The sequence below is a fragment of the Penaeus japonicus genome, unplaced genomic scaffold, assembly GCF_977035675.1.
Source record: "Penaeus japonicus unplaced genomic scaffold, GWHDUDI00000001_assembly GWHDUDI00000005, whole genome shotgun sequence".
NCBI lineage: Eukaryota > Metazoa > Arthropoda > Malacostraca > Decapoda > Penaeidae > Penaeus > Penaeus japonicus.
This window is the reverse complement of record NW_028234407.1, coordinates 38,413,201-38,431,097: the sequence shown is the minus strand read 5'-3', so window position 1 is coordinate 38,431,097 and position 17,897 is coordinate 38,413,201. Positions and strand designations below refer to the sequence as shown.

The 17,897-nt window shown below is 38.8% G+C and overlaps 1 protein-coding gene across 11 annotated transcripts in view; it reads left to right on the top strand.

Annotated features, from left to right (window-relative positions):
- The window catches only part of hiw (MYC binding protein highwire), an 88,369-nt gene extending 70,686 nt beyond the window's left edge, over window positions 1–17,683 (top strand). For 9 of the 11 annotated variants that reach the window (XM_043032666.2, XM_043032659.2, XM_043032665.2 and 6 more), the window contains 23 exons: window positions 176–423; window positions 673–2,049; window positions 2,767–2,941; window positions 3,126–3,329; window positions 3,514–3,743; window positions 4,274–4,438; window positions 5,003–5,163; window positions 5,370–5,520; window positions 5,995–6,219; window positions 6,418–6,532; window positions 6,620–6,816; window positions 6,971–7,144; window positions 7,260–7,532; window positions 7,876–8,021; window positions 8,180–8,420; window positions 8,525–8,764; window positions 8,958–9,119; window positions 9,277–9,486; window positions 9,749–9,934; window positions 10,711–10,818; window positions 11,040–11,249; window positions 13,607–13,880; window positions 14,228–17,683. In XM_043032666.2, coding sequence (XP_042888600.1) covers window positions 176–423; window positions 673–2,049; window positions 2,767–2,941; window positions 3,126–3,329; window positions 3,514–3,743; window positions 4,274–4,438; window positions 5,003–5,163; window positions 5,370–5,520; window positions 5,995–6,219; window positions 6,418–6,532; window positions 6,620–6,816; window positions 6,971–7,144; window positions 7,260–7,532; window positions 7,876–8,021; window positions 8,180–8,420; window positions 8,525–8,764; window positions 8,958–9,119; window positions 9,277–9,486; window positions 9,749–9,934; window positions 10,711–10,818; window positions 11,040–11,249; window positions 13,607–13,880; window positions 14,228–14,343 — 5,588 coding nt within the window. In that variant the 3' untranslated portion in view covers window positions 14,344–17,683. The remainder of the gene's footprint in view (window positions 1–175; window positions 424–672; window positions 2,050–2,766; window positions 2,942–3,125; window positions 3,330–3,513; window positions 3,744–4,273; window positions 4,439–5,002; window positions 5,164–5,369; window positions 5,521–5,994; window positions 6,220–6,417; window positions 6,533–6,619; window positions 6,817–6,970; window positions 7,145–7,259; window positions 7,533–7,875; window positions 8,022–8,179; window positions 8,421–8,524; window positions 8,765–8,957; window positions 9,120–9,276; window positions 9,487–9,748; window positions 9,935–10,710; window positions 10,819–11,039; window positions 11,250–13,606; window positions 13,881–14,227) is intronic. The other 2 variants (XM_043032661.2, XM_043032658.2) reach the window with 2 other exon arrangements.
- Window positions 17,684–17,897: the final 214 nt, after the last annotated feature.

The following is a 17,897-nucleotide window of genomic DNA, read 5'->3' as shown; positions in this document are numbered from 1 at the left end:
CTCAAATCTTGACTAACATCATTTCATATTGCTACTTATTGACTGAGAATGCTATATCTTTTTATCTTATGCTATGTTTTTTAAAGATTTATGAAACATGAAGTATGATTTTGATCATGATATTGATATTTTAGGATATTGTTTTTAAAATAATGATCCTGATGATCTTAATCAGGGCGTGGAAGGGAAAGTGCGAGCAGCTCTCCATTGCACAGTTCTCCTCGTGCAACAGCTGTGTCACCTCTTGTGTCAGGCACAGGCGTTGCTGGGGACAGAGCAGCTGGCAGCCCTCCATCTGCCATACGGAGTGCAAATGATTCCCTCAGTGACACCAGTGCTTTTGTATCAAGCTTAACACAAGACATGTCTCATTCCCCAAGCATCTCATCCTTGCCAACATCAACGCCTAGCACACCAAGAAGGGTCAGTGTGTTCTTGATTTATATGAATATCTTAGGTTTGTTTGTGAACACCCATAAGCATTAGTATATGTAAGTTTATGTTTAATGCTTGATAAGGGTTAAAATTGTACCAAATATTTTACAGTGGTTTTTACTTGTTTATCAGTTTTTCTACTTTTTTTTCATGAAACTATTTTTTTAAACTAAATAAAGTAAAAAGGAAAACCTCACAAAAATGAAGATATTTATTAATTTTTGTTTTGTAATGCAGGAACCCTTGAGTACAAGTCCTAAAACAGTAACCCAGACAGCAACCCAAACAAGCCCAGAAGGCGTGAAGTTCAATATAGGGTCAACTGGATCTCGGGATGAAAACCTGCGCCTCTCCCCAAAGATGACACGCAAGGACCGTTCAGGCAAACCACACCGGGGCAAGAGGGACCGTGCAGTCTCACCAGCAGCTGTGCAGCGGGAAAAACCTGGGCCAAGCCGAGACAAGATCAAGGAAGCAATGAGCCCATCCGTAGCAGAGTGCCTTCGAGCCATATTCGCTGGGTTTTTGTGGCACGAGGGAATCGTTCACGATGCCATGGCCTGCGCATCATATATCAAATTCCATCCAGATCTGACAAAGCAAGGAACATTCCACTGGAAACCACGTGCAAACACTGGAGCTAAAACAGAGAAACTTACAAAAGAACAGAAAGCTCGACAGCGTCACTCAGTTGAAGTGAGTACCTATAGTTACCTAAACAATGTCACTCTTCAGAATACAGAAGACCTGTTGAAGCCTGGGGGAAATGCCAACATCAATGAAGTGCCACGAATCACAGACACCAATGAGGAAGATGCTGCCAACAGGGCAGGGACAAGCTACACTCAAGGACCTCAGGGACAGAAACTACCAACAGTGATGGAAGGAGGGTCTGGGCCTGACCCCCCAGACCTCCCCCCAGTGCTCCGTCATGTTGTTCTGCTTTGGGAAGAACTAACATCAAGTTGTTTGAAGGCCATTGCTCAACAGATTATTCTCCCTTCACCAACACTTCCAGTCAGACTCAATAAGACTGATAAGACCAAAGAGAAGAGTGACCGAGAAAAGAAAAAGCACAAGAAAAAATCAGCGTCAGCAGGCATTCCCATGTTTGGTGTTGATTCCATTGTGGGCGAGGAAGAAGATGGAGTATGTGAGCTATGTGGTAGTAATATCCCTCCTGATGGTGCTGAACAACACTTTCGGACAATTCACCCAGGTTGTGGTGGCTCATCCAAAGGCTGTGGTTATGTGGGAACACGCTGGAAGTTCTTCCCTTCCAAGGACCGTGTGACCCAACCCTGTGGTGTGGTGGTGCGGGGCTGCTTCCACATGTGCTGGAGCTGCCGCAACAGGCACAAGGGCCAGTATAGTCAGTTCTCGGGAAGCAAAGGTACAAATGGGAAGATAAAGAGGAAGTCCAACAGTAAGTTGTTGTCTCCTCTTCCCCAACTGGACACTCATGTGATAATGAGAAATAATGCAATGTTCCTGCTGGACCTGGCCAGTGCAGCAACACCTGCCCTCCCCACCAGAAGCCATGTGCCAAGGAGATCTCCATGCACCATGCCCTGTGTCTCTGAGCTCAGCCCGGACAACAGCCCCTTCCCCAAGGTGAGTCAATGGCAGTGACCATGTATGTATAACTTTGAATAAAGATTTGTTTATGTCTACTTTGTGCAACTTGAACTATCACTTTATATCAGTATCTATTTGGTACTCATGTAGCCAAAAATTGTTAGAATGTTAATTCTGTAATGAGCATGATTGATCAAATCAATTTAGTGTTCCTGTTAGCTTTATGAAGTGTAACTAGTTTAGTTTAGAACTGTTTAGAAGTTTTTGAGATCATGCATTCTTATATAATTAGTGGTACTAATTGACTTTCTATTGTGAATACATAAAAAATCATTATAGACATATCACAAGTAAGATTTAGGATTTTGAAAGCAAGATTGAAGAAATATCACTTATTTGTAAGTGTAGTATGGTTTATGTGGCTAGCAAACATAAAAGTATACATTTTCATATAAAACCATTCACATAATTACAGCGCCTTTCTCAAGATTTAGTTTAGTTACATACATTAGAATGTTTCAACTTATTATATTTAGTACTTTATTTTATTAACTGGTTTTACCCAAGTACAGAGCGATATAATTGTTCTGAGCATGTGTAAGGCAGCTATGATGTTTGATGGATTTGTGTTTTTAAATCCATTTTTGACATGACATTTTTCAAGGGTAAGTCAAGAAGCATCTGTATTTTACATGCAAATAAAATGTGCATTTGACCAAATTAAAAAGTAACATGTTGATGTGTATTTTTTAGGTTGCATTCCAGTGCTTGCACACTCTGAACTGCCAGCAGCAGCATCTGAACCAGCTGCGCGAGGACCTCCTCTTGCACCACACACTCCATTCCTCTGACAATGCAGACTACCGCAGCAGCTCTGCAGAATCTCGGGAAAACAACCACAGGGAGCATTCACCCTTCTCCCCGCCAGGTAACACCTGAGTTCTGTCATCCCTCCCTGGGTCTTATGGTGTTCCGTTGTTTTTTTATGATTTTGGCATTATTTTAGTCCTTAGCTGGCATTTATATTTTTATTTATTTCTTTTGGCTTCCGAACAATGTCACTGTTAATACAAGCTGTTTTAATGGACAATATCTCATCTCTTTCAAATAAGGGACCTCACACCAAGAATCTCCCGCATCCGATACAGAGATCCCACGTGGCCGTCCATTCCACCGCTCTATTTCTGTGACGGTGGGAACCCTAGGACAAGACTGGAGCTCAGCGGCTGCCTCAGCCTCTGCTTCACAGCATGAGCACGACCAGAAGGCCACGGTCGTCCTCAGGAAGCGCAACAACAGCAGCGGAGAGAACACAGGTATTGTGGTCGGGTGAAGTGAGATGTTTGGCTGTTCAAGTTGAAGGGAATGTGGAAATTATTCATATGGATGACCAAATAATGAAAAGTGTTTTTAGAAATATAATGGTTTGTAATACAAATTTTACCTCCCTGGTTTGTGTTAAGTTATTTGAGAAGTGATTAAAAGAAGTCACATTCACAGTAGATGGTGGTGGCAGTTCCCTCCTAGTACACCCATCAGCTGCGTTGGAGCGGCTAGCGACCTGTATAGAGCGTGGAGGAGGACCTGCAGGAGACCCGGGAGGAAGAGCAAGGCAGGTCCTCATCCGACCTATCATGGCATTCATCTTCCAGAACCATGACCTGGAAACTCTGGCTTATGCTATGAGGCATGCCACACGTAAAGCAGCTGCCAGGGTCTATGCGATGCAGGTAATCAGTTAATTGTTTTCTCAAGAGTTGAATAGTTAGACTTTAAAGTTACTTTAGTTTTTTTCTGTATCAAATTACTGAGTTCCCTTTTAACCCAGTGCGGACAGGGTGGATAAAGAGCAGGAAGGACAATTTCTGATGCCACTGCCACTGGCTAAAATATAAGAGGGAAGGGGAGAATGTTTTCTTCACCATCTGGCCAGCGTAGACTTGCCTAACAAATATTTTCCCTTGGATCCATTACAAAACAAGGGTTTAGGCTGACTTTGAAAACCTGTAGCTTGGAAGCTAGTGCTGTAAAAGCCATGATATTTGATGAATGTGACCATACTTCAACTGTGACCAGTTCTCGATGTCATATCATGTGTGCAATGATACCTTTCTTTTAGGCCTAATCAGAGCCATTTTGCATGTTGTGACACCCATCCACAATGGGTTAATAAGCTCTTGTGGTTTATTTATACTGTACCTTTCATTCTGAACCTTTACATCCTAGAACATTGAACATAATCTTCCCATGTGAATTCCAGGCTCTAAACTGGCTCCTTAGGAGTGTGACACAGCCAACTTGTCTCCATGATTTGCTCTGGTGCTTCGTGGCTGCACTCACCCCCTCCAGCCCACCCTTGCAGCCCCCTGCTGATGACCATAACCCACAGGATCAGCCACACCACAAGGACAAATCTCATGACTTGGTACGAGCTTTGATTCTATGGCACACTTGTTTTTTATTGTGTAGGCACTGTCTTTCTTCACTCATGGATGACCACTTCACTTAAATGTCAGAGGCAGAATCAAAGATCATGCATTTGATAAATTTATATACAGAAGAGAATAATGTATGTATATCTTAAGCTTTGAACTTTTCAGTATTTCAGGCTGTTGTATCATTTAATGCTAAATATTATCATTATCTTAACCTTTTAACTTTTCACTGTTTCAGGCTGTTGTATTATTTACTTTGAAGTAATAATATTGTATTATTACTTCAAAGTATTGGGTTTTCAAAACTGGAATATTGATATAGAAAGAGCCTTAAAGCATATTAACCCTTTCCCGACGGGGCACTCGCTACGCGAAGACCCCTATGCTGGGCGATTGCAATATTGCATTGAAATCGTCACACTGGCATGACGCCCCGGCATCGGGAGTTTGGCTGTGTCACACGAGTGTGACGCACCGTCGTCATAGGGTTATATGTTTTTCATTAATTCTTTGATACTTTATCAAATAGTCAATTTCTCTTATTCTACACACAGGAAGGTGAAATGGTAGTGCTGGAGCATCCCCTAAGTGATGTAACACTCGCAGGAGATGCAGTTCACCCTCTGCCCCAGACTTTCCATCAACTGTTGCAGACAGTTGCCGATCTGATGATGCTCCTTCCACCAGGATCTCCTCTCCAGATGATGGCTGTTCGGTAAATGATGTTAAGGGTTGTGTGTTCAGTGAATTATTGTAAGAGAGAAAATAAAGGATTTACTCATGACAGAATTAGCAATATCCTAAATCATTAGTAGGGGTACTTGTAGGGAAAGTGGTGAAAAACAAACATCATATTTTGATACTTATAAGCACTGATAATGCTCATAATTATTACTGCAACAATACCCTTTTTATCCACAGATGCTGGGGTCTGCGCTTCACACCAACAGACCACGATTTCCTCCATCAAAGTCACGTGTTCTCTAACATCTCCAAGATCCTCTCGAGGTCAGAGGAGGTGTTAGGGGCAGGGGAGGAGGGCATCACATCTATGTATGAAAGTCATGGGCCAGTTAGTATATTCTTGTGTTTTTTTTATCCCTTTTTTATAGAGACTTTGACTATATTACAGTTGATTAGATTGTACTCACGACAGTGCGTATATTCACCTAATTCTGTCATCCATCGTGAATGGGTTAAGATGTACAGCCTAGGGTCAGCATCTTAAGATATTCTGTGTATTTTCTGTTATTTTTAGACTAGTGACATGGTATATGAGACTATATATGGTGTAATAGAACTGGGATACTAATTAGCATTTGGTATGATGCCCTGGTTACACGTAAATAACTAAATGAAAAATGCAGTACGAAAGTCATCCCTCCCCATGAAACATCCCCACCAAAGAAGATTTGATTCAGTCCAAGTGGCTGTTCTTGGCTATAATGAAGAAAGGAAAACATTTTTGAAGAAAATTTTATCCTTACACAATGATAATGTAGGCTTAAAAGTAATCCTGACACTGATGCCTCTCATGCTCATTTAGGTGACCAGTATGGTGGAGTGCCTGCGTGACCTCATGAGTGAGTGTGAAGTCCGAGCTTCTAGCAGACAGGCCATGGTTCCATCCCTGACAGACGCATCCACAGAGACATTTTGGGAGTCTGGAGATGAAGACAGGAACAAGACCAAAGCTCTCACCATCACCTGTGCAGCAGCAATACGCCCACAAACAGTTTACGTCCACATTGATAACTGTCGGGACCTTGGGGTTAGTATTTGCTTTTGTGTTTCTGTATATTTGGGAGTTTTTTTTAATAAGATGGTTTTCTTTACTTCAAGTGTTTTCAGAAATGCTCTAGAAGTTTTATAAATAAGTTTTTTTTTAATATTTTTGATTGTGTTTATGAATTATTATTAGTATTAAATGATATTGGATATAACATTATAGATTTCCTTGTCCCTTCAGAATAAAGTGTCAAGTGTAGTCTTCAAGTGCGGCCCCAGTGGAGACGACATGGTTCTTGTGAGACAAGTTGATATCGAGAGCAGATTCAGTGGATGGATTCATGCAGTTTTACCACGTAAGTTTTTTTTTATGATATACATAAACTCACAGATAAGCATTCTAACAATATTTACCATGATCAATGCAATCATTTCCACCCCAGATGATGTAATCACAACCATAGTGGTGGAGCTCAGAGGGCCAGACCAAAGTGTGCGCGTGCGACAAGTGAGAGTTTTGGGTGGCGAGGGAGGAGAAGGCTCAGGCTCAAGACCACTGCGTCAACACTCTCCCCTCACCATCCAGCACAGGGCCTGTGAACAGGAGACACTAAAAGTGTTCAGATTAATTACTGGACAGGTGAGTATGTTGGTGGTTATTTTGATGAAGGTCTTGATTTGTGCATGGTATATTTCCCTGACTATGATCTATTTTAATTGATTCAAAATGCAATGTGAGACTTGTTATTTAGTTTTACCTTTTTTCCTTTTTTTCTTTCTTTTTCTTTTTTTAGGTATTTGGACGCCTCATCATGACAGCAGAAGGTGGCAGTAAAGCTGCTGAGGGAGGTGATGGTACTGCTAATAACATTGAAAATGTGGATGAGCAAGATCATAACAATGACCTCCGAGAGCATATGGTCGGCATTCTATTCTCACGATCAAAGCTCACACACCTCCAGAAACAGGTCTGTACCTAGATGTTATAGGCTCTAATAGATATTGGTAGTCACTACACTGGAATATTATTTCTCTCGCCTAAAGTCTAGAATAGTTTTACCAACACAAACATTATACTTTCAGGTTTGCTCCCATATAGTACAGGCCATCCGCAAGGAGGCTGTGAGAGCAAGGGAAGAGTGGGAGTCGGGGCTCAACTGTGGAGGCCTGGGCACACCAGCCACACCAGAGGAGGGGCAGCACAACCCCCCCGACACCTACTGCTTTGAGATGCTGTCTATGGTGTTGGCCCTCAGTGGCTCTGTGGTTGGCCGGGCACATCTGGCTCAGCAGGATCACTTGCTGAAGCACCTGCTGTCGCTGCTTCACACAGGGTCAGCTCGTGTGCAGAGACAGGTGAGTGTTCCTGGAATAGTTTATTTAGATGGGTATTATGTATATGGACATTAGATTCTTAGTTGCTTCAGTTTGAGAGAATTAGGTGCAATCATAAACAGGAAGGTTCTTGATTCATAGCCCATCATTCATGGTGAATGATATATTCATAAAAGTGTTTCTGCATTATAGCAAAAGATATATTAATCATAAACATAGTTAGTGGGGAGTTTGAGCTACTGGATGATTCAGTGGAGAATAATTATATAAACACCAAAGGATAATAATTCATCATAGTTATAATTTTGATTCATTAGATGTAATTTATTATCATACACTCAATATTAATGTTCTCCCCTTTCAGGTTGTGGCACTGTTCAGACGCATGTTAGCTGATGTTCCTCCACAGTCTCTGGCCCTTATCTTGGGAGTAGAAGCTCTCCCAGCACATGACTATGCCATCCTCCATGCTACGTCCAAAGATGAGGAAAACAACTTTGATATTCACCAGTAAGTTATTGTTTTTGTGTGCAGGTCTGTGTCTATATATGGCTGTGTGTTTGTATGTGGACATATGCTGGCATGCACCAGTGTGTAGTTGAATACCATGTTATTTGTAATTTGCTATTATGCTTTGCCATTATTACTGATTTTTATGCATTCAACAGACAAGGTATCCTGGATGTATTCCTTGCTGTGATTGCAAAGGCTCTCACAGTGCAGCTGAAGACAAAGGGTGGTGAGGGAGGAAAATCTGTTGCCACACAAGGGAAGGGAGCAGTCACCTCTGTCTCTCTGGCTAGCACCATGCCTACACCACAGGCCAACTCCCCTCGGTGGTGGCTGCAAGGCTCTGCCACGCAGAAACAGGCAGATCTTATTATTAGCTTAATAAGAGACATGACCATGGTATGATTTTTATTTATTTGAGGAGTTCTTTTCTCTGTTTTGAAATGGTAGATAAATGCTAAATTATTGTCAGGAATATTTATGAAGGATTTTTCCCCAAACAGGGCAAACTCTCTGACAATTGGGCTAAGGTCAGTAAAGGCGCAATTGCAGAGAACATTGTGAATTTGACTCGACTCAGTGAAAATGACAGATCATGCGCAGCCTCTTGTTTGGCCACTCCCACACTCTGGCTTGCACTTGCCTCTCTCTGTGTGCTCCACCCAGACCATGTGGATGCCCTCTCCTCCCACCATTGGCAGGCTACCACTTCAACGGGCGATCCGCATAATCCAGAGCCACGGGTGAGTCCAGCTTCTGTATAGATGAAGAAAGTGGTCCAAAAAGACAACATTAAGAATAATGTTTGTTGTGATTGTTTCATTACCTTTAGTGTTAATGTATTGTCCCTAATGATTATCCTTTCCATGTTATAAAGTTATCATAAAAATATACCTATTCACTTTTAATTTGTTTGCAATTATAAATCATACGTAGCCAACATGTGAGAACCACGATGATGGGGAGACGCCTGCTATGATTTTGTGCGAGGAATGCAGCAGCAACCTCTGTGGCGAGTGCGACAGAATCCTTCATCTGCACCGTCGTACAAGGCACCATCACCGCACTGTGTTCAGACAGGAGCAAGAAGCCATTAAGGTAGAAACTAGCCCTCCATTCAGTGGATACTGCCAGCTTGAATGAATAACAGGGTTCTTAGCTAATGCAGAGACAAAAGTGGTTAACATGGACTATATATCATGCTATTCTTACCTTCTCGTGCTATAATTGCTTTGTTTTTTTTTATAATAATCAGGTGGACTTGCATGAAGGCTGTGGCAGAACAAAGTTATTCTGGCTCTTGGCCTTGGCTGACTCCACCACCTTAAAGGCCATGCTAGAATTACGTGGGGAAAACCAGAGGTCTCGCGGCTCAGTGGCAGCATCAACCTGCAGATTCTGTGGGGCACCAGCTCAGCCTTCACTTCTGTCTCCTGCTCCTGTGTGCCAGGATTCTGATTGCCAGGTATGCTGATTGAGTATTTGTGTGTGTGTATTTGTATTTGTGTATTTATGCATTTATGTATTTATTTATGGATGCAAGGTCAGTGCTCTTTAAGACAGATCAGCCACAGGTGGCCTACCACCTTAAGCTGGAGGCTTGTAATGGAAATATCTTTTAGAGATGTTGAACCAGCAACACACTCCAGATCCATTGCAAATATTAAGGTCCTGTTGTGGGGAACCTTATAGCCAAGAGTTAATGCATTTTTTCAAAATTCTCACAGGAATACAGTCGGGAAGCCTGTGTAAGGACTCATGACTGTGGTCATCTGTGTGGAGGACTGAAAGGGGAAGCGTCATGCCTCCCTTGCCTTCACGGATGTGCCAACACTCCTTCCCTCAAGCAGGATGCAGATGACATGTGCATGATCTGCTTCTCCGAGGCCCTCTCTGCTGCTCCTGCCATCCAGGTAATGGAGTGTTTGCTTATTGCAATAAATTTTGTACTTATAAGACTGTTTGCTTGCCCATATCCATGGTCAGAATCAACAATATTTACATCAAAAGATTTATACTTATTGAGAAGTATTATTTGTATCATAAAAACCTATCATTGGTCATTTACCCCTTCTTTACCAACCTACTACCTACAACAGTAACAAACTGCTGCTCTGCAGCACTAATTTGATTGTTACTTCTCCGATTGTGAAGGTTATTGTATATTTTATTGCCAAATCCAAACAATTGGACAAAAAAGTTGTAGCCATTGTGAGAAAAAAATGTTTTGGACACCCACTCTCTGTGGCAGTACTCAGACAATTGAAAAGGTATATGGATACTATCAAGTTGCTAGGAGATATAATTTGCTTTCCATTGTGGAGGGAAATGGTCTAAAAGTGTCTGCATCTCATAAGCCAGCATGCCATTGATGGAATTGCAAGACTCATAACATCACATGGTGATAAAAATCATCCATATAGTAGACCAGTTTGTGCCATTCATTTAAGGGTGTACATACATACAACAGTAGCAGACCCAGTATGACATGGATGTTTTCAAACCATTTAAGCTTGTACAACAAAAAGGATTTTCATAAGAAAGGGTTAAGGGGGCCTTTTACTCAGTAATTAGAAATTTGATTATATGAAGTAAATCATCTTATTCATCCGTATCCTCTCCCCAGCATCTGAAGCTTATTTTAAAAGGAAGACATTATTATTATTTGTGTGCATTATATCATCCTCAGCTTGAGTGTGGCCATGTGTTCCATGCGCATTGCTGCCGCACAGTGTTAATAAGACGTTGGCCGGGACCACGTATTACTTTCACCTTCTCTATGTGCCCAATCTGTAAGGTAAGTCAAATCTTGGAATAGGATGGATTTCTTGCACTGTTTTGCATGACTGATTAATTATTATTGTTATTACTATTATTATTATTATTATTATTACTAGTGCTATGACTCTTTCATGTATAGTTAAATATATCCCTTGTATTTTTAATCCCCAAGATAAATAAAGGCTTTCAAGTATAACAACTTCTGTTGGTTGCCTAAGACATGTTTTCCATCCCTAGGTTCGCATAAGCCATGGGGTTCTGACAGAGCTACTGGCCCCAATCTCAGCTTTGTTTGAGGACGTACGGAGGAAAGCCCTCATGAGGCTGGAATATGAGGGCCTGCACCGAGCAGAGGCCATTTCCACCCCAGGTGCACGGTACTACAATGATCCAGCTGCTTATGCTATGGACCGTTATGCATATTATGTGTGCTTCAAATGTAACAAGGTAACTTCTGCAGTTCAAGTCACGACAGCTTCCTGCCGAGATTAACTCTGTTTTGAGACTTTCTCATTATTGTTATTATTTATTAATGTAATTATTAATATCATTCTAATAGGTTTTAGTAGTGTAACAGCTATAATTTAGATGGTTGCTCTGTAGTTGCAATTGGCCATATTTGGGTTGACCAGATTTAATTTTGAGCTTGATTTAATATATATATATATATATATATATATATATATATATTTTTTTTTTTTTTTTTTTTTTTTTTTTTTTTTTTTTTTTTTTTTTTTTTTTTTTTTTTTTTCATTTTCTATGTGGCATTTACATATGGATAGTAAGTTTCAGAAAATAATAAACATCAGTATATCATTAAAATATATTTTATGTTGTGATAAAGATTTGATATAGTTGACCCTCAGGCATTACCAAAGAGGTTAAAATCTGGTAAGTGAGGTGGGATTTGGGTCCTCATGGGAGGGGGTCCACTGATCTGTGGACAGGGAAAAATGGAAACCTGCCTTGCCCATGTCACAGTGGACAAAAAGCAAATGTGAGGCATACGGGATAAAACCTTAAGGAACCCATTACACAGATGCCAATACCTATAGCTCATAGATCACCTGAGGTTTAACCTCAGTGCCACTACTATCAAGTGACTGAGTCAACTAAGGGTAGAGGTGAGAAGGCACAATCAGTGAGGGTTGTTACATCTTTTATTGGTCAAGTCAGTGATGGACACCCCTTCTGGTGCCATGTCCATCTCTAGTCTTCAGTAACAGTAGCAGCTCCAGGTGATAAGGGGATAATAGTATTAAAACTGAAACATGTGTTCAGCTTCATGTCTCTTATTGCCATGTACAGTCCTACCAACCTGATGTAAAAGAGATGTTCTATATCAGACTTGCCTTCATAGCAGGCAACTGTTATAAGTGAAATATTCAAATTACTAGCTACAAGATGTCAGTCAGCTTGGAACTGATTCGAGGAGTGAAAACAACCTTCTACTCTTTGACTTAGTGAGGTCCCAGAAATTGAGGCTAACTGGCTCTTTCTGCCAGGGCCTTGACCTATATCACAGGACTTGGTACAGTAATGTATCCTTGATAGTAAAGCAAACATTGGTAGCATTCATTTGAGGATCTTCCAGAGCTGTAATGTTTTCCATGATGCCAATGCAGGCAGTGTAGTCAAGTAGATCCACCATAATCTTGTTGGGGACTCCTCTAGAACTGCAGTGTTTTCCAGAGCACCAGGTTCTGTAGTACTGATCTTAGATTAGTTGCAGTTACCCTCCGGGTTCACTTCAAAATCTCCAGGCCATCCAATGACTGCGACAGATTGTTTCATGTGGACAGACTAAAAGAGGAGGAGTGTATTTGTAGATATGCTGTGGTTATCTTGAACTGACTCACAGCCTTTGAGAACCTGGAATTGCAGTAAGACTAATAAACTGCTGGTAAGGGACAAGAACAGCATTTCAGGAATCTTGCTGGGGAAATCAAAGGGCTTATATTTGCCTAATGCCACTCCTGTCAGCAAGATAACAAGCATGAGATCTCTCATGGTGTAATGCCATACTGCTCCTCTCAAAGTGCTTTTCACCTGCCTGATTCAACAGTGATTATAGGAGGTTTTTGTATTTGTTTGTGCTATTTTCACAAATGAAGGAAAATGTGTCTATATAAATGGAACTCCTATGAATATATGCATATGCAACAAAGTGTTTTGAGGGAGAGATTATGATGTGATAGGACATCATCTGGCAGGAGGGAAATATTCCCATGACATGATACCACCTCATCTGGTACGAATGGGTTAACGTGACCTTTGTCCAGCCTACTGAGGTATGAGAACCTGAATTCTAACCCCTCCCTCTAAATGACAGCAGATCACTCAGCAATTGCTTGGTCTTTGCACTGAAAATGTTCTATATTCTTTCAGTATTATTGTATTTACACTATTAGTTCATAAAACAGAGCAAGGAAATCACAGAGATGGCTGCTTTTCCATGGCAAGCTTGGATGAATACAGAGACATCACACCCAATCAGGAGACAGGTCAAGAGAAACATCAGCAAGTAGGAATTTTATTTCAAGGAATTTTATTTTTTATTCTACCAAAGGGTTTTAATTACAAGAAACAGTCATTAAAGGGTTACAGACTATATCAGTTGTGGAGAGTTGAAAATTTATGATTTCACCTTGGCTATGGATTGATTGGCAGTCTTGATGAACCTGCAATCTTTAGTGACCTTCAGAGTAGTAGTAATGAATCAGCATGCAGGCAATGTTCATTTGTTTTGTTTGCCAAATGAGGATAAGGGCAGTCACTTAACTTGGATGTTTTTGATGATGCAGGCTTATTATGGAGGTGAAGCAAGATGTGACGTAGAGGCGGGGCTTGGCGATGAGTACGACCCCAGGGAGCTGGTGTGTGGGGCCTGCTCAGATGTCTCCCGTGCACAGATGTGCCCCAAGCATGGCACAGACTTCCTTGAATACAAGTGCAGATACTGTTGCTCGGTAGCAGTGTTTTTCTGCTTTGGGACAACTCACTTTTGCAACGCTTGTCATGATGATTTCCAGAGAGTGACAAATATTCCAAAGACAGAGTTGCCACATTGTCCTGCAGGTTGGTTTAAAATTGTTTTTGTCTTTGTTTTAATTACATATTTGTTTATCTGAAGTGAATATACCTTTTCTTTTCTTTTCTCACTGTTTACTGAGTCTCAGTAAAATTCAGCAATATAGGAGTACATATAATGTAATGAAAATTAAGATTTTCTGCACTGCAGTCTGTAAACATGGTAGGGTTGAGTTGGATTTTGATACCAATTATTTATTTCAATGTATATGAAACTGAAAGGTAAAAAGTGCAATTTCTCTTGTTTTTTCTACTTTTCTTTCTATTTCATTTATTGATACCAGTATAAGCATATTCTGTTTGGCACTAATTTAATGCTTCACCCAACCCACCAGGTCCGAGAGCCCAGCAGCTGGAGGGCGAAGAGTGTCCACTCCACGTCCAGCATCCTCCCACAGGGGAAGAATTCGCTCTGGGCTGCGGCGTGTGTCGCAATGCTCACACATTCTAATGTGCCATCAGTGATCTGTGCGATCTTTTAGTTATTGTTTCATAATTTTTATGGTTTGATTTCAAAATGGTTTTCTTTTTGTTTTGTTTTTCATGTTTTTCTTTTATCTAATGCTAAAGATTTATAAATTAACTTTGTGATCGGTGGGTCGGTCTCTTTTGATAAGACTGAGATTCTTGTAGTTTAATTTATTGTATTAAATATCATTAAATGCTTTAAAGACAAATATGAAACAATGCAGATGTGCTGTATATATGATATAAGATATGCTGGGTATATAGAAATGAAATATTGATATAAAGCCATGCTGTAATTTTCACAAGGCTGGGTAATGAGTCTGCATATTTTTGTTCAATTGATTTTCATCTTGGATTCATTCACCAATTAAGTTTGTTAATGTTTAGACTTTCTTTTTAACTTTTATCTTAATGTGAAAGAATTCATACATATGATTAGATAATGGAAGTATATGGTATGTGTCTTTGTAAATAATATCTTTACCTTTGTAAATGGTCTGATTGCAGTGGCATTAGTCTCTGGGAGCAGGAACTGTTGTGCTTACTTTTATCTGTACTCTAATTTAGCACAAACAAGTCTCGAACAGAACCCCTGACCATTGGTTTATTAGAATTTTTACCACAATTTTACATTTTGATATTACTGTGTGGGAGTGGTTTATGGGAACTTAACAATAGAGTAAAACAATTGAGAGAATTTTACCAGATGTTATTGGGATAAAATTTTGAAGAGTAAAATAAAAATGTACAGTAATTATGATTTTATTAGACGGACAAATATTATTTATTGAAAAATTAAATGTCACATTTTATCTTTACACACTAGATGTTTTTTTGTAGAAAGATTTTCAATTTGGCATATTATTATTTATTTTTTATTTTATTTTTTTTTTAATGACTGAAGCCAATAATTTCAAATCTTTTATGACTTGCTTGACTGTCCTCTTGTCTTTCCCTTCATTAGTAAAGCTCTAGTTGTAGTAGCAAAGTGTAGAAAGCAGATTTATTTGTGATAAGAGCACTTTGTAATGTGTTTTTGGACGAGAGAAAATGTGAGTTTTATTGGGTTTTGCCTTCCTTGAAAGGGTTTTCATATCATGATATTAAGAGTATATATTTAGTTAATGAAAGTAAGCATTGAATATTATCTGTATAAAGAATTGAGATGATAACTGTGAAGTTGTGATTTTTTTTTTTTTTTTTTTTTTTTTTCTGTCTTTTTCACCCTCTGTTTTGGTACTTTAATTTAATACGCTTTTTAAGCATACTTAGGTAAGTTGGAGAAGTCTATTAAGGTGTTACATTGCAGTTGGATATAATTTTTGATATATTTTTTTGTCACTTATCATGATGGAGATTATTATTAATATTATTATTATTTTTTTTTTTTACTTTTCTTTTCTTTTATCATTTTCATAATTTATCATGATCATAATCATTAAATGCCTCATTATTCCTGTTAGTGATTCAGACATTTTCTTTAGCATCTCCATCATCACTGTCATCGCCATCATCTTCATCATTTCCATTTCCATCACAGCAACTGCCATCCTAAGTTTATTAGTTTCCATTGGTATTTTTTTTCCTATATTGTAAAGTTCTATGTCCTGCTTATACTTTATGGGAATTATATTTCCAATGTTGTTATAGGTCACTTGGTTGTGATAACCTTTTGATTGTGCTGAACAACAAAAACATGAGAGATTGTTAGAAAGTAAAGAGGAGCAAAGAATCTTGCATTCATATATGTATTATGGATGCTTGCTTGTGTGCAATTGCACAACACACACACACACACACACACACACACACACACACACACACACACACACATACATATATATATATCTATATACACACAAACATACATACACATATATACAAACAAGTATATATATATATATATGATGCTATAAATACACAAACATGTACAAATAAACTTGATTTTATCTTATACTCTGTATTCATTTTGTTCTTGAAAAGAATGCAACTGGATATAGGGCATTTGTTTGTGAGTCAGAATTGCATGGCAGGATTACTTAGGTCTTTAGGGTATAGGTAACAATAATTCCTATTAGCACCAACATTCCTACTGTGATGTATGGATGTGTTATGTTGAAAAATCTCGCTCCTTACATTTGTTATGTGCACTATGTATTTATTATAGGTTAGATCCCAGTTATGTGCGTGCGTGTGTGCTGTTGATGCTATTTATCAGTCCTGTTGTTTGTGAGGTCAGAAATTAAGATCTTATGAATATTTGTGTATATGGACCTGTGTCACTAGGTATTCCCGTGCTGAAATAATTTGCGTTAAGCTTGAATATTTCTCATATTTACATTAAAGGAAGAAAATCATAGCTTATTGTTGCTTACCTCATCATTATGGCCTTATTAGTGTTGATTATCTTTCCTTAATTATGGTGTGATAAGAATATACAAAACTACTGACAGAGAGGAAATTCTGTAGACTAGTTGATATTTTCTCAGCAATGTTTAGTACTAAATTCCTTATGGAAAGATATCATGATAGGCAATCATATATTGGTACTGCAGGCATATTTTGTATTTCAAGTACACCTTTTTGGTATATTCAAGTATTAGGTGTAATCTTTATTATATGTGATACCTTAATAATGTACACACATTAGTCTTGAAGAAAAAAAATCCAGTTCATATATTTGTGAATTTGGGGTATTGTATGTAAAGCAAACTATTTCTTTCTTTGCAAAATAGAAAATGTAATTATTTAATGTTTTAATATTGTTGCAATGTGTATAAACAGTATTCTTTAACTATGAAATGATCTAGTCCAGGGACAAGAGCAACAGGTTACTTTGGCAATTTTAAGACAAGTGAATAAGCAGCATTACAGTAGGCGGCTTATTCCTCAGTTTACACGTTCAGTTGAAACGTTACCTGTCCGTTGATGATATTCAAATAGTAAGATGTAAAGCACTTTATATTAGATATCACAAAGCTTCCTCTTGTAAATGGATTTGACATTTAAACGTACAGATACTGAATAGTTGATCATTCTGACCATAGAGACAGGTTGTGCATAGAGATTTTGGAAAGTCACCTGAAGATGTGACAGATATTGTAGCTGACAGTAAAACATGACATAAAAAGGTTTAAAGCTCAGTTCTTATGAGCAAATAGGCCTCTATGGTATTTTGTTAGAAGTTCAATTAATCTTTTAAAATGGAAACTTGCCATTTTGGAACTTTTATGTGATTTTTAGTTTGAATAAGAGATTACATAAACCTTGCCATTATATAAATTCCTTATTGATAAGTGAAAATAAACTTATACAAATACCAACTGTTCTTTTCTTTATGCTCTTCTTAACCTGTATAGAATAAAATACAGCAATGGTCATTCTTTGATGTGAGTGTGCAAAAGATGAAACTCTTCAAAAATCATTTTTTTTTAATGTCTAAATTATCAATAACATAAATATTTAAAGAATTATTTGGGGTACAATGTTTGTGGAAATGTTAATTTCATTTACACTTAAAAGCTACATATTGTAACA